Source organism: Symsagittifera roscoffensis, chromosome 5, assembly GCF_963678635.1.
Source record: "Symsagittifera roscoffensis chromosome 5, txSymRosc1.1, whole genome shotgun sequence".
NCBI classification, from domain to species: domain Eukaryota; kingdom Metazoa; phylum Xenacoelomorpha; order Acoela; family Convolutidae; genus Symsagittifera; species Symsagittifera roscoffensis.
The window spans coordinates 5,837,009-5,853,636 of record NC_087066.1 but is presented as its reverse complement, the minus strand read 5'-3'; the positions used below and the strand labels follow the sequence as shown (position 1 = coordinate 5,853,636).

Genomic DNA, 16,628 nt, shown 5'->3' with positions numbered 1-16,628 from the left:
ATTTTTCCAAGTGGTCCTTTTTTTGTACAATTTTTGATTTCCATTTTCAGTTGAACGAATTTTTCTAAAGGTGCTTTTTGCATTTCCGACTTTTCAAGTAAATGGAAGATTTATGCTGGGCGTGGTTTTTTACTCAGTCAATTTTTGGCAATCGAATTAACATTTTTTAACAAAAAATTTTTATTTGCTCCATTAAACATATCAATTCCTCAAAACCATATTTGAAAATATATTTTCCCTCTGATCACTTTTTGCGAAGTTTTGGGAGTTTGAAAATTGCAAATTTGCTCTGGAATATTTTATGTGGGCTTTGAAGATTTAATCCATAATCCTGATATCGTTACACGAATTTTTTATGCGTGGCGAACTGTCCTGCACAACAAAATTGTTCCAAATTGAATTGAGGCTTGCTAATTTGTCATAATGATTTCGTACGATTCAAACTTTCACAATTGATCTTTGATGTTGTCCAAAATTTATAGTTTTTTATATTTTTCTCCCAAAAACTGTTAGGTATGGATTAAGGGGCAGTCGGAACATTCAGGGCTTTGCGCTGATTTACGAACAGCCTTGCATATACTATTTTTGATATCTGACAAAATTGAATCTAATAGTGTTTTTAAAAGATCGCAGAAATTCAGTTTGGTCTCACGAATCGTTGAATCAGCCATTAATTTTTCGCTATAAGACTTTGGCTCCCATGCATGGTCTGAATGTCTGACTTCATGAGTAATTTTTTTGCATTTCATTTCTAACCTTGTAAAACCACTCGTTATGTCATCAAAATGATGCTCGTTTGAATTAAGTGTGAAGATAGCGCAAGTTAGCCTTATGCTCCCAAAAACGTTATTGGAATTTGATTAATGAAACTTATTTCAAACTCTAGTTTCTCAAAAAAAACCGGCTCTCTTTCCTTCCCCCCCCCCACCTCACATAAGGGTCAATTTTAAGGTGTAACGAGGGGTTTTACAAGGTTGATTATGAAGACCAAAAACCAAAAATGTTTGTCACGGCTCAGATAGTTCGCATGCCAATTTTCGTAACATTCAGATAAAGTGAACAAAACTTCACGTGTAAAATTTTGCAGATGGGGGGGGAAGGAAAAAGAGCCAAAAACTCAACTCATGGAATTTACCAGCATGGAATTTGTCCATTATTCAAAAAGTCAAAAATTAGAAATCAACTGATATTGAAACCTGAACAAAATTGTTTGCATCAGTGAAAGGTTCTGAAGGTTTTGACTTCCTTTTAAGGTATATGCAATAGTTTAAAAAAACTTTAAAATGAAAATCTTCAAAACGAAGCCAAACTGTTAACTTTTGAAATTTAAGTGGATTCTGCGTCCAAGTTGGACAAGGCTTTGTCGTGGACCAATTATTAAGACAAGTTTTCTTTGATTTTTTTGCTTTTGTGGAATTCAGAGATATAGAGTAGCTCCACATGCTAGCTCCAGGCATAGATCTTTCTGAACTAAAGTTTTAAAATGACTCTGACCTTGAAAATTTAATTTTTCAGCGACGCTCATGGTTTTAATTAAGCGCAATTCAACCTTCTGTATTTCATTAGCAAAAACTTTTTCCTCACTTCTGTTGAAGATACATTTTTTTAAAGCATTGTTTTTAGGAACCCCCAAAGATTTTCTACCGGCTTAAGATCCGGAAACAATGGTACCCAGGGAAATGTTAGATTGTAGTTGTCAATGAGCCACTTTTCAACTTTTCAGGTGCGGATGCAAAACTGCCGCATTTTAGGAAGTATCAGTCTCCCTGAAACATTAAGTTTCAGTTGGAAACAAAAAAATCAAAAGCTACGTCTTTTTTCTGTCGCGGCTATTGTAAAAACATTAGATTTCTATAGAAGATAAACGACGACACTAGTAGGTGTTCGAATTTCGGGTTGAAAAATATTAAGTTTTACCTTGTTTTGTTTGAAGCAAAACGTTGTCCCACACAACTTTTTTTGCAGAAATGATAATTTCCTTTCATCGCTGATTTTACTCAGTTCAAACTTCTCCTAAAGTTCTCAGGCACAAAATGAAAAGTTTTTGTTATGGTTTTTGCCAGAAAACTTTTTGTGTTCCTGGCCAAAACTTAACGATGTTCTTGTGTATGTATTGATTTAGTCATCGAGAAAATCTCAATTTCAAAGATGGTATTTGTTTTATGAAACTGGAGGGCAGATAGGGTATCCTTTTCTAAAAATGTTTCAGTTCAACTTGCTACTTCTTTGTATGTTTGGCCATAAATTGCCCGTGCCATACTTTCAAAAAAAGTTCAACAGACAAATGGTAACAAAAAATTAGAGGTTTTGTACATCTGTTTTCCGATAAAAATTTGTTGATAATTTGTAGATAGTTACTTTCAAACCATAAACAGAGGTTTCCAAACTGTTTTTTTCACAGCATTGAGGTTAAAATCCGACAAAACTTAAATAACAATGTCTATGCCCAAAACGTTATTCAAAAAACTTGCTTTAACTCAGATATTCCGGCAAAATTTACATTACTTGGTACATATTTTTACAATCCGTATAGAAGTTGGATTCTACGTACAATTTTGTCGCCGGATTTCATTTCTTAAATGCTTAAGTCTGTGCTCCATTCTAGAACTTATTTTTTCTTTTATTTTATTTCATTTCGTTGTTAAACTTTCCACCAGTCTGGCAAAGTGCTTTATTGTTCCGACCATTGAAAATGGGGAGAAACTTTGTACTCGGGTGTGTTTTAGTTTTTTTTCGTTTTGTTTTTCACGCGAAATCAGATTTCACAAAAAATCATCGGACTGGGTTGAGTGGTTTATCATATCAGCGCCCTTACAGTCGGGATTTGATCCATAATTAAAAACTCCCAAAAAAAGAAAGACCGGTTTGAAATTTTTGATTTTATAATAGCTTAATTTAAAAAGTAAGAACTTAGTTTTACTTGAGAAACGTTAGTTTATATTGAGTAACTTATTAGCGCATTTTTGGATTCAATTTCAAAAAATCAAAAAAGCTTCAATACTTGATTTTTTGGATTTTTTTTTCTTTTTTTTTCAAGAAATTTTTCTGCAAAACTTGAATTTTTTTTGCTTGTTTTACTATGACTGTCAAAAATACCTTATTTGCAGTTTTGTTCAGCTCCTTTTATTACACCACGCCGAAAAAAAACGATAATGATTTGAAAAACTTTGCGATGTTTTTTTAAGACTATGGTCGGAACATTCTGTGCTACTTGCAGAGTTACCGGCTATTCTTGTTGATTTTTCTTATTAATTTTTTGGAAGCTGTATCAAATTAACCTGGATAGATTTGATTTGCTTCATTTGATGCACTTCAATAGTAAGCTGATAAATAGCGCACACTTTTATCTCAAATTGGCCGATTGGCTTTTTTCAATCACCCATAATTTTATAAAAATGGTTCCAACAATTTAATTATGAGTCAGCACGTGAATACTTTTTAGATGATATAACGAAAATTTGGAAGTTTTTTTGAAGGCTGTTAATTGAAAAACTTGGTCTGAAAGAAAACATCCCAATAGTAAATATTCCGTCACTTTCTAAAATTCGGAACAACAACGGTAGGCACACATGTTTATTATTAAACCCAGGAGCGGATCTAGGATTTTCTTGAGGGGGGGGGGGGGGGCGGATTTTCAAAAAAATTTCGAAAATTTCGTCGACTCCCCCCTTTTTTTTAGGTCGACCGAATTGATTTTTTGAGCTCTCCCTTAGCACGGTTTAGTCCCTGTTTTGGCCAAATTGTCTGCGCCGCAGGCAAAATTTTGAAAAAACAGTCCAAAAAAGGCGTTTTTAGGCACTACTTGGAAAATTTCGACAAAAAAATTGCGTTTTTTTGGCTCGCGCTCCCCACTCAAAATTAGTATATTATGGGTTTTATTAGTGTATATAAAAATTTAAAAAAAATTAGGGCTCTTTTCCAGTTTCCCCCCCCCCCCTTTCAAATTCAATTTTGAAAAGTCTATTTAACGTTGTCATAATGCAATGAAATTTGGCGTGGTGAACAAATCGACAATTCTGAACAGATTTGTTCTTCATACTTTACAGCGTAAAATCACGCATTTAGCCGTCATAACACGTAAAATAAACATAAAACTCGGTATTTTAAAAGGGATGGAACTGGAAAAGAGCCAAAATTAGGGTCGGTCGGCCAAAAATGGATTTCTTAAAAAGTACCAAAGCGGGGAACCTTTGGGTTGGCAGGGGGTCGAATCCCTGAAAGAAGGCGTCCGACCCCACCCCCCCCCCCTAAATCCGCCCCTGATTATATCCCCGTTTTTTCTAGAGAATTAAATTAAATGTAAGTATTTATACAGCATTTGGGAAAGATAAATTAAGTTCAACAAATTATTTTTGATTTTTAAGTGCTTTAAATTATTTTCATCATCATTTTATTTTTTAAGCAACATCAGCAGCTTAGCAGTTATTAAAAAAGCTACTCAGCAGTTTTTGACTTTTTCATCAACTTCCATATTCGTAATCGTAATCCTCGTCCTCACTCACAGCATGTCCGTTCGAATATCCATTCAACTCATCAGATGGCTCCAAATATTTCTGGTACAGAATTTTATTGGCTTCTTTAATCTGAGCTTCGGTCAAATTTTTGCCCTTGTTGGAAAACTCTTTGAGCTTTTTCGACTGATCTTTTTCCTGTTGAGTGACTTTGATTTGGGATCGGACTGATCGACTGCTTTTGACCCGACCATTGGTGTCGATGAATTTCTGGCTGAAGTTTTCCCGAACTCTTTTGGGTGTGGACTTTGATCTTTTTCTCTGTCGGTTTATGGAGTTGTTGATTCTGTTTCTGCGTTTGGCACCTTCAGATTTGAAATTTCGAGCAGCTGAAATTAATTAGATGTTTTAAATACAGAGTTAAAGTTTAAAAAGAGCTAAACTTCCGAGGTTTTCGCAAAAGTGGAGAAGGGATTTCTTAATTTTGTTAGCATGGTATTATTTTCTAATTGGTCTTGATTCGATTTCCAAAAACAAAAATTTTCTGTGCCGAGACAAAATGTTCTAAGCTTTTCTGGTTTTCAGGCTAAACTAAACATGAGCTAAATTACACGGCACATTTTTTAAAAGCTAATTTGGCATTTTTTTAGCCTACTTTTGCAGCATTTTAAAAAATTCCCTGTTTTAGAACTTCTACATCGCAATAACAGATAAAAACTGTTTTTGGAAAATTTTCGCCAGTTTTTGAATTCATTTAGAAATTTTCAGATAGTGGTTATAATTTACACTTTTCGAACAAAAAATTCCGAAACAAAAATTTAAATTTTTTCAATGATTCTCCCATTTATACGTAATAAAAGCGGTTTGAAATTATTGTGGAGATGATAAAAACTCAATTTTGACAAACGATGCCATATAGCTGCGAACGTGTTGTCTGTGGGGTTCAGGTACATATCGACAGAACTTCTAGTTCTCAGCAAATATGTAATTTTATAATAATAGTAGGTCTTTCATTATGCTCACATTGCAAAACAAGTGGTTTGGCTTTTGAGTTTCCGTTATGGTACTCTGCGTCAGCGGAGAAAATTTGAACTGGTTGTAATACAACACGTTTGAAAATAAACTTGCAAAAATATCTCAAAAAATTCCTATACTACAACCTTCTTCTAAGAAACGTCACTATCTTACAATTTTCTAATGAGAAAAAGTCCTTGTCTTGTAACATTTTTGGAGCCTAATTTTGTAAGAAGTTGTAAAATTCTTGTAAAAAGTTCGAAAATCAAAGCAATAAAACTTGAACAAGACTCTGAAAAGCCAAAAGCACTGAACCCTGTAGGTCTTTTGCGGTAAGAGGGCAAAATTTCCAAATCAGAGCTCTTTTTATAAAACTTAAAACAAATATCAAATATTGGCTTTGTTCAATGTAGCTTGCAGGTGTTTAATTTGGGCATGAAATCCGAACTGATTCAGTGACAAAAGGGGAAGATCTGGGATTTTCTCGAGGGAGGGAAGATTTAAAAAAAAAAATTACGAGGCCAACCTGTGCACTGAATAGGCGCCTAATTTGGTGTGTATGTTCCTGCATGCAACCCAGTGACAAGTCTTAGCACATTTCAGAATTTTTCCGGAACAATCAAAGAAAACGAAAGAACAACAACAGAACAAAGAGAGCGTCCTTTTTCGGAATCCGCGTACAATTCACAAAATACACAATTTGACCAGTTCGAATCTCTTGATTTTCTTTTTCTGAGCTCTCCCATATTTTTAAAAAGACCATATTTTGTCCAAAATTTTTGCGCCTTAGTCAAAAATTTGAAAACAACAGGCCAAAAAAAAGCGTATTTAGGTCTTTTTTTTTGGAAAAAACGTTGACCGAAAAAATTGCTTTTTTTGGCGCGCGCTCCCAATCCAAATTGGCGTGTATTGGCGCCAAATGCGCGCTTAGAAAAATTGTAGCGTTAGTCAGCCAGAAATGGATATCTCAAAATACTACAAAGGGGGACACTTTGAGTCGGCAGGGGGTCGAACCGCTGAGAGAACGGAGCGTCGCCCCCCGCCCCTAAATCCGCTACTGATTGAAAATAAAAAAAGCGTCCACCAAGCTCTTTGCATGTTTTTCACAAAGCGCTTGGACATAACCAATTACCATATGAAAAGTTACTCGATCTGGAACGCTTTGATAGCGCCAAAAAATGTCGGTAGAATATATCAGACGTGTTTTGATCTGGCAAAAAAATTTGTGTCCGATTTTTCTGCTTCTGAGTTCGGAATTAAATTGTAATTAAAATCGTAAAATGGGATTAACAATTTTTTTTTCTGAGTTTGTTGAAGCCATATTCTTGACGATAGCCAACAAGCAGTTGGAAAAGAGTCAATGAACTCAAGGAGTGTTCATTGAATTTCAAGAAAATGTTTTAATATCCGACAGTCTTAATGATAAATTTAATCCAAATAGGAAAGTTGTTTCAATAGGTACTTTTTAGATTCTGCGGGGAACAAAAAAAATTGTTCGAAGCTGAAAGTAATTTACATCTTTTTGCGCAATTTGCACGTTGGTTTTTGTAAAACAAAACTTGCCCTTTCATTAGAACATTAGTTTGGATAGAGAGGAAAGTTTTAGTTAGCCAAGCTACAGAAGAAAGATTGTTTTTGAAGCTGAAGGCACCCTACGTGAATTCTTTAGAAAAAAAACTTTGGAAATTTCCTTTCTAAGCAAAAGATTGCGACGTGGAGCATTTTCTGAGGTTTTTTGTAAAATGTTTCTGGAAACTGGGAATTATGGTTGAAGAGATTAATTACGTTTTGTTGTGATATTCAACTTTATGGAGAAAAAAAAAACACAATTAACATTCTGTTGGCACAATTGGCGGAATGATAACAAAAATGAAGTCTCTTCTCACCTTCGAGAAAAACTCGCACGACGTTCCATAATGTCTTTGGACTCCTGTTGAACCTCAGTCCCAGACTCCGTCTCCTCTCCGCCTCCTCCTCCTCGATCACACTCTTCTGGAATCGGAACTCATTGATGACCTTGAGGAACTCCCGACTGGGCTTCGGAACCCGGGAGGCAATAGGCTGCTGTCGCTCCATGCCCAGAACCTGCAACAGAAAACCACCGTTACAGAAGCATAGTTTAGAACATAACCCTTAAATGTAAATAGTCAAAAAACTTTCCATTGAAAATGATTAATTTCATAAATCATTGTTTAATATACATACGTAGTTTAAAAATAGTAAGAACAGGACGCGCAAATAACAAGGAATGTTTTTCCACAGTTTGCGTTGCAAGTTTCTTCTGATTTTTTTTTCGAATTTTGTATGTTGTGAGTAGATTTAAAATTTGGTCGAATGGATTTTTCAAATTTGATTGTACTTACCCCCCAAAAATTCTACCTCCTAACTAAATTTGGCAAGTTTCGACCAAAATATTGGTATATTTTTATTTAATTGCGCTCTTCCTCAAAATTAGTTTATATTTGCATCGAAATCAGTTTATATTTGCATCGAAAACAAAACTTATAGATTGGTTCGTCTAGAGGCGGATCTAGGAAAATGTTGTCGGCTTTTTTTTAGGTCGAGCAAAGCGAATTTCCGAGCTATACCAAAGCATTAAAAAGACCGTGTTTTGGTAAAATTTTGTGCGCCGCAGGCAAAAATATGAAAAACAGGCCAAATTTTAAGCACTTTTTGGAAAATTTTGACCAAAAAATTGCATTTTTTCGGAGCGCACTCCCCCCTCAAAAATAATATATGTTGGCGCCGAACGCGACTTTAGAAAAAATTAGGGTCTTTAGAAAAAATCAGCCAAAAATGGATATCTCAAAATAGTACAAAAGGGTGGACCCTTTAGGTCGGCAGGGGGTAGAAACGCTGAGAAAGAGAGGGGTCCGCCCCCGCACCCCCGCCCCCCTAAATCGGTCCCTGGGTTCATCTAAAAATATGTCGTTTTACAATTATTCTAAAAACTTACCGTGCAAGGTCTGGTCGTGTAGTTGGATTTGAACTCATTCGCAATAACATCAATATGTGATTTGACGAAGTGTGGAAGTTTAGTACGTATGGGCAACTCGATTGCTATCATGCCATAGTCGCGCAGCTCCTTCGAATCCTCGTCTTCGTTTCCGTGCTCGGCTATGTACTGTCCTCTGACACCCGAACGAATGGAGTCGGGTCCGACTATGATTGTGGACGCGAGAAGGGTTAGTTTTTGCTCAAGTGAATGAAAAGGGGAAACAGGGACGTTGTCAGCGTTGAAGTCTCTTCCAATTCCACTTGGCATGGAAAATTCCCGGTGTTCGGTTGAATACGTTTCAACCACCATCATTGTAAGCTCAACAATAATTGCAACAGAAATGAGTCTCAAAAAATACTTTCCGAAAACTACCTTTCGAAATTTATTATAGAAAATTAAATAAATAAAATACTCTTGAGACAGTTAAATTAGGATGATTAGTTTGTTCGAGGAATAACTTTCTGTGGTAGATTACAAAACGAAAATATATATATTTTTAAAAAGAATCCCGAGTTTTTTTTGGACTGTGTTGGCTAATTTATCTCTAGCAACAGTTACTATCCAACAATTGAAAAAGCTGAACAAACCAATTAGTTTCATAAATCATGGCGAGCTTAAGTTTACAAACAACTTGAAAAAATATAAACCAAAATATTATGAAGTTTGAACATATTACCATCAATCGGATTATTATGATTATTGTTTATACCAGACACTTTAAAACTCATCACGAAGTTATTACATGCAATTAAAGGCTCACCGGTGCATTTTTCAAAGTGTAATTATTTAGTGTGACGCGCTCTCCTAGACATATGACAACATAATGAAAAAACAATAAAAAGTCTGAATAAAAAAATCCAAGCTAGATAATTTGTTTTGATCAGGCTGATTTTTGTTTCTTTTTGTTTTAAACTTCGCGTGAACTAAGCTAAACTGGTGATCATAGCTGCTAAAAGAGTTTTTTTCATGCCTTTCTGCAGATAAAAAAAACTGCGAATCGTGAAATATGCTTTTTAAAACAAAACGCGACGTCGTTAATCATGAGTTTAAGTAGACTGCGAGATGTAATGGCCATGTCAATAAGACACCTTCTGTAAACTTCTCAGACATCAAAAAACAATTTTTCATTGTTTCGAATTTGTTGTAAGCTTAAAGATGTTTCATGAATGAACAGAAATGGCTGAAAAACGATTAACTTGTAAGATCATCAACAGGGAGCGGATCTACTTAACAATTACCCCCCCCCCCCCACACACTTTTTTAGGAAGGGGGGGGGGTAATTGTTAAGAAGATTAATATAACGCATTTTCGACCAATCAGATTGCAGCAAAATTAGAAGTCTCAATACAAAGCTCTAGCGCTAATTTACTGCGTTTATTAATAGGGGTGGCAATTCTTAAGTAGGTACCAAAGGGAGGGCAATTGTTAAGTAGATCCCACGGAGCGAAAATAAATAAATTTGTAAGGCGAAAAAAAGAGTCTTTAGTTTCTTTTGATGGCCCAAAAAAGTACGCGCAAAAACCCACAATCTTTGTCTTATAAACTCATTAACCAACATTTTCGCGCAGTTTTGCAACAGTCTTCGATTTGTATTTTCTACAAATCACGTTTTTGGCCAAATTTTTTTTATCGTAAGCCCCAGTTGTTAGGCCAAATTAACGCAAAAATATATCTTTTTTCCTACTTAATTCAGGAGCGAAAAAGTAAATAAATATATTTACTTTTTTCCGCTCCCTGATCATCAATCATCACCTCCTAGGGGCGGAGCATAGACAAATGCATAAAACTTTTGGGTAAAATTTGGAGGGGCTAATGGTCTCGTAGCGGTTTTGGAGATTATGGATTGATTTTTCATCATAAATGTTGTGTAATAAACATCGGGGAAAACCCGAGTTTTCGCAAAATAAATTGAAAAAATGAACTCAAGCAGAATTATCAGTCAAAACTGAAGTTGCGCCTACCCTCCTGAAGGTTGTATACGTTGAAGCTTGGCTGTGCTTTTGATATTTTGCATTATTTTGAATGTCTACTAATTAGAATGAACCAAACAGTATTTCAACGTCTACTTGTCCTTAAAAACTGTGCTTTAATCTAGCTCTTATTTTTTGCTAATTGCGCAAAAAAAAATTTATATAATGTTTAGGAAAAATTAGCTTGTTTTTCGTTCTGATTTTTGGGCAGTTGCAGCGCTGCTTCTCTATGGGCGATTAAACAGCATGGAACAAACAGTTTGCTCGTTTTGAGGATGATTTCAAGTTCAACTGTGCACATTATAAAGATATTGTTGGATAAAAAGGAAAGTTTCTACTATTCGGTGGATGATTTTTATCAGAATAAAATTATTTGAAACAGCTAAAAAAAAGCAGATAAAAAAGTGGGAAAGTTTTTTCTTTTCATAAAAGTTTTGAGCAAAATCTTGAATAAACTTGGTTGATCTGTGAAACATGCAAAAAAATTCTGCAACCTCCGTGAAATATTTCGACAGAGTTTTGAAGGAGAACAAGTCTACAGTATGAAGATTTAAAAAAGTATGTAAAAATGTTGCTTTTGAAGATGATCTTGAGCAAAAACTTTCAGGTCATTCAGCTCAAAATTAGTCTAATGGTTTTTTTGAACTGAATAATCTTAAATCAAGCTTCAGAAAAATACGAATGCAATTTGATTTTTAAAAAGCGCTAGAAATTTCTCTTAGTCGCCCGACTAATTTTCACATTAGAGTAGATTTAGCAACTTAAAAATAAGTTTGAGATTTATCTCAGAGAAGAGACATTAATTTCTGCATTCATCAAGTAGAATCGGAAAAAGGTAAATAAAATAGATTCATTTTGGAATAGCTTATATTGAACAAATTTGCTGAAAAGATTTTGTATGGATAATTCAAAAGTTCAACCTACAAATACAATCATTTTTAACATAGATTAATTGTTTCGAAAAAAACTACAAAATCTATCTCAAAAATCAAGAGAACTGCTATTGTCACAATTAGATCTCCTTCATTGCATATTCTTACGTCTGAGCAGAAGCCTGATTCGCATTAAAAATTTAAGGAAAAACTGAAAAGAAGTTGGAAACTGAAGAGTTTCAATTGAATATGCAAATTTTTTGGATCCTGAGAAGCAATGGGAAAGCTACGGCTGTCAATCAATAACCCAATTGTTTTCGTTCAAATTTTTTGTTTTCACCATCTCATCTAGAACACTAACCATAAATCCAACATTTTGTTTGTTTTTAAAACAATTTATAAGTCTAAAACAACTTCTTTTTTAGTCCAAAAAATTAAAAAGATTCACCTTGGACAATTCTCTTACTCAAATGCTTTTGTAACTTGAGTAGATTCTTACCATTCTGTTTGAAGATTGCTTAAATAAACTGCAGTGAATGAAAACAAAACTTCACGCGTCTGAATTGCTTTCTTCTTGCTAGTTTCATAGTTATTTAGACAGTTTTTTCTTTCACTTGCATTTTTGCCTTTTCTCCAATATTTAAAAAAAATTGCTTTCTTTCGATTATTTTTATTTGTCTCTGCTCAAAAAAATGTTCATCAATTTTCACTCCAGATTTTTTTTTGGGGGGGGGGGGGGTGTTTGTTGATACTAATTTTGGAGATCAATATAATAGATTTTGGTGCCAGGAGGAATTTCGTTTTAGGGTGCAATTTGGATTTTTTGTACTTATAAGTTTTTCATTAAACCACAATATCTAGTGCCCATCTATTGCCGGATTAGGTCAAGAAATAAATCATTTTGAGCATTTTTCAATCTTGAAGTGAAAACAAATTTAGAAATCAACAAATATTGTCGCGGTGTCGGGAAAAACCGTAATGAAAACTTTGAATTTTTGTCCAATTTCGAGCAACTGAAACGATTAAGTTACATTCGTTATAAGGATTATCTTTGGTCATTAATAATAAACAAAACATGATTTCAATAAAAAAATTATTCATCTTAATTTAAAGCTTCCATGAGAATACATTTGTTTAAATTTAAAAAAAAAACTTTTTTATTTGAAGTATTTTTTTCTATTCATTCGTTTAATTGTCATATCACACCACGTACAAGAAAAGAAACTATTTCGAAAAAAAACGAAAAAAAAATTTTTTTTCTGTAATTTTTTATGAAATTGTTGGGAACACTCTGAGCTACTTGTGCATTAAACGGCTATCCTTGTTCCAATTTATATTGAGACAAGGTAAATCGTTCCGTTTTTTTACTGTAGAAAAGACAAAAACTAATAAGGATTCGTAAAACGATATAGTCATAATCTTCACTCAACTGTAGGTCGGATTGTAAAATTTAGACTCTAATATATAGGTCAGAATAAGCCTGACAGAGTTAGATACAGATTGACTGGCAGGTACCTGCTAACACCTTACAGTGATTGATTAAATTCTCACGAATCTGAACAACAACTTAAATGATTGTCATTCAATTAACAACCAATAAGAATGGCTGAAAAATTTAATTGCTTAGTAACCTATTTTTAATTTAAAAGATTAGCAAGGTTTTGGACTGCCTTGATTTTAGCCATTCCTCTCCCTGGACTAATTAGTGTTTGAAACCAATTTTTATCCCCTTTGGGTTTTTTCGTTTTTTCCTGGCCCCTGGGATTCTCTTTCGTTGGCTTATTATGCACAGTACTTTTCCAGTTTGGACAGCTCCTCCTTGGCGTTTTCCTTCATTTATAAAACTTCTTGCACTTTTAACAAAAAAATGTCCGCCGGTTTATTAGAAGCAATAATTTCTAGATTAAAAATCTCAGGTAATGATGTGACTTTCCTAACTTTTTTGCAATCACGTGGAATAATAGACATAACTCTTTGATTGCGATTTATTGCGGAAAATCATTCGCCAGGAAGTTTGAAAGGAATTGACAATAAGGTATTGTTTTTGGAGATTTTGAACTTTTCACCTGTAAAAGTTTGATTTCAACATTACTAATTGTTTTTTATCACTAGTATAGAGAATCGAGTCCAGTCTTACTGGGGATTTTGGCTTAGAACTTCTTTCATTTACCGGAAAAACAAACAGTCAGAATTTTGGTCCATTTTTTTAAGTTTTGGCAAATTTTTTTTTTCGAATCAAGAGGACCTCCAGGGGAACGGTATTTTGCGCACGCTAATTGTCCCTTGGATCCAGTTGATCATGCGGTATGCAAGTTTCTCGATCGTGATTGCTTGTTGTCTCGCGTATGACTTTCCGCTCTCAGCCGTTAGTTTAAATAGTTATGTTGTTTGTTATCGATTTTGATTGCCTGAGCCGCTTTTAACTTGACAATTTTAAGAGCATTTTGAGTTGTGTTACCAAAGGGTGGATTTTTTGATTGAAACCATGGGTTTTTCTAATTGCTCTGATTTTGGCTACCGTGAACATACTATCGTATCGACTAAGTGGTTTTGGGGACTGCTTAAGTGTCTTTACAAATGATTGGGTAAACCGACTTTTGCTCACGGCTTATGTCTTATAACAAAATCGAAGTATATCAGTCTGTCAAGCCACCTGGTTAATTTTGAAAAAAAAAAGTTTTTATTCTTTTTGTTATTTCAGTTAAGTAATGAAACTAAGGCTTTATGATCCTTGTTTTATAGTAAAGGGTATTTCTAGGATGTAATTATGAAAATACTCCCCCCTCCGCCACACAAAACACACACAACTGCTAACATTTCTAGCTCGTTGGTTATACATTTCTTTTCGGCCGCGTTTAAAAAACGTGGAGCAGATGGAATTGGTCGCCAACCTTTCGGATCCTAGTTAATCGAGCACTGCCCCCAAAACTGTTGTGGCTAGCGTCACATACCACCCAAATGTCTTCAAGTATATCGAAGTGTTTCACTTCGACTATGTTCGCTATGTCCATTGTGATGTTTTGAAACGAGGATAGGCATTCTTCTCTCCATTTAAATTTGTTCTGTTTACTCCATAATAATCTTAAGGGCGACGATAGTTCAGCTAAACGCGGTAGATATTAATGAAAGCTGATTTTTGAGCCCATGAACGACTTAAGCTGCGATACTAATTTTGGAGCTGCTAGCGCTTCGATCGAAATTTGGCCAATTTTTGGTCCCCTGTAGTCCCTTTTTTTCTCCTCGATTTTGGTCCCCTTCGGTTGTTATCAATATATTGTCCATGAATGTGTTTAATTGCGGGAACTCGCTAAAAATTGAGTCCATCACATTTGGGAACTCAAGGTGAAACCGTAAAATCCGTAAAATAGAAGTTGTATTCATATTCTTACCTTTATTGAAGTTTTGCAAACCAAATAGCATTTTATTTTGAGTAACTTTTGCCCGCACGCAGTCTGAAGAGAGATGCTGTATATTTTGCTCTAAGAAAGTAATGTTTGAATCTTTTACTACTTTTTGGGCCGAGTACTTTTTGGGTGATTTTCGATCCAGTTTAATTTGCAGCATACGTTTGCTACGTATTAATAGAAAGCCATGAACTTTCCGTGCATTAATTATCACTAACTTGTCACATAAACAGTTTTTCTTACACCCAATTATTTTTTGAAAATTGATCGCAGTTGAAACACTGCTATGATTTTAGCTCAAGCCATCAAAAAATAGTTTGCATTTCTGATCATCATATAATCAAACTTTTTTTTTCAGTACGCATGATTGCATGAAAACTTATATTCCATTTAAATAATTCCAAAAATTGAAGAAAAAAAACATATCTGGACCAGACAAAATGTTTTTCAAATAATCAATTTCAGTTATTTAAATTTAAAAATCAGTTATTTTTTCTGAAAAAAATTAAAAAATGAACTGTTTGGCGGGAAATACAATTTTGTAAAAAGTTTCCATTGATTCCACCACACGTTTAAGCATGGCCGTTTAGTTGCTGAGCCAAAAGTTTAGCATAAGCACTGCTTCTCCAAGTGGGGTAGTTTTGTACTAACATTGCCTTGAGACCTTTCGTTCATGTAGATTTCATTTCGATTTTGGAAAAAAGTTTTTCGAAGAAAATGTCTAAAAAAAGACATTTCAAGCACAAATTTGGAGCAAAAAAGTAGGTTTTTCTATTTTTAAAAAGCTGCAAACTTCTCAAAATTGGCAAACGCGGCTTCTGTTTGATTTCTCAAAATTACCTAAGCCGAAGAAAAATTGATTTGTCTAAGAAAATGACCGAGATAATATTTCGAAGATGAGTCGCTACTTGATATTTTTTTGCTCATCAACTAAGACCTTGCAATTTTTTCTGTTATATGCAACATTTACTTCACCTATGTGTCAATTTTAGACCCAGTAGACCTTGCAGGAATTCGAAATCATAAACTATCTCAAAAACATAATTTGTGATCCTATGATTAAGTTAATCTAGAGTGAGTTGCATGGTATTTAGTCGAAGTTTGCTCGTTTTGTTAATCTCTTGTGTATCTATTTGAATAAGGAGTGCTCAAATTTAGTCTGCAGATCGCTTTTGTTCGCCACTCGAGTATTGGTCGAACATTTATTCCATTAAAATTGGCATCAAACTTAAATATTCGTCATCAAGGCTTTTTCGAATCAGAGAAGTAATTCTGAAAAAAAAAAGAGTTTGCTTTTTAATTACATATTGCAACTACAATATTACCTAGTTGTTAAAATCTGCTTCTAATTCTACGATATCGGTCTCCCCGACAAAGGTAACAAACCGTTTAAAAGCGTATTTACTGCTGGCATTTTGATTATTTCCATCATACGGCCTACTTTTTATTATCTAAAAAGCGATGCTCTTATTTCACGTGTCTTTCAAAAATCTAAACGCAAGAAAAATATGTTCGCCACAATACACTCAATTTTTTGCATAGTTTGAAAAGGGTTAAGATAATGGGGTTTGGAGGGGATTTTTTGGGATTGGAGGGGAATATACTCCATAACTGATAAAATTTAATAATGACATTTTCATCAAAGTTTTGGATCGCTCTTACTTGGAAAAGAAGCAAGTCTGATTTTGCGAGCGTTGAGTCAACCTACTATTATACACAATATGTAATTAAACATCAACCAAGACTGCTCGTATAACAGGGCAAAGCCCTGAATGTTCCGACAGTCCCTTACTATATCGAATAGTTTTTGGGAAAAGAAAATATTGAAAACCTATACAGCTTGGACAATATTAATGTGTAAAGCTTTGAGTCGTACAAAACTAATACGACCAATAAGCTAGCCTCAATTCAATTTGAAA

The 16,628-nt window shown here is 34.4% G+C and overlaps 2 protein-coding genes across 2 annotated transcripts in view; one reads left to right on the top strand and one right to left on the bottom strand.

Moving 5' to 3' along the window:
- Nucleotides 1-4,327: 4,327 nt before the first annotated feature.
- On the bottom strand, nucleotides 4,328-9,131 carry LOC134846417 (uncharacterized). The gene is made up of 3 exons (XM_063863765.1): nucleotides 8,422-9,131; nucleotides 7,352-7,550; nucleotides 4,328-4,840 (listed from the first exon to the last, which is right to left on the bottom strand). The coding sequence occupies exons 1-3, from the start codon at nucleotides 8,773-8,775 to the stop codon at nucleotides 4,461-4,463; spliced, it is 933 nt and encodes a 310-aa protein (XP_063719835.1). The 5' UTR covers nucleotides 8,776-9,131; the 3' UTR covers nucleotides 4,328-4,460.
- A 6,726-nt stretch (nucleotides 9,132-15,857) lies between these two features.
- LOC134846155 (uncharacterized) overlaps nucleotides 15,858-16,628 on the top strand; it is a 49,954-nt gene continuing 49,183 nt past the window's right edge. The window contains exon 1 of the mRNA XM_063863389.1: nucleotides 15,858-16,086. The gene's annotated coding sequence lies outside the window, so the exon portion shown is untranslated. The remainder of the gene's footprint in view (nucleotides 16,087-16,628) is intronic.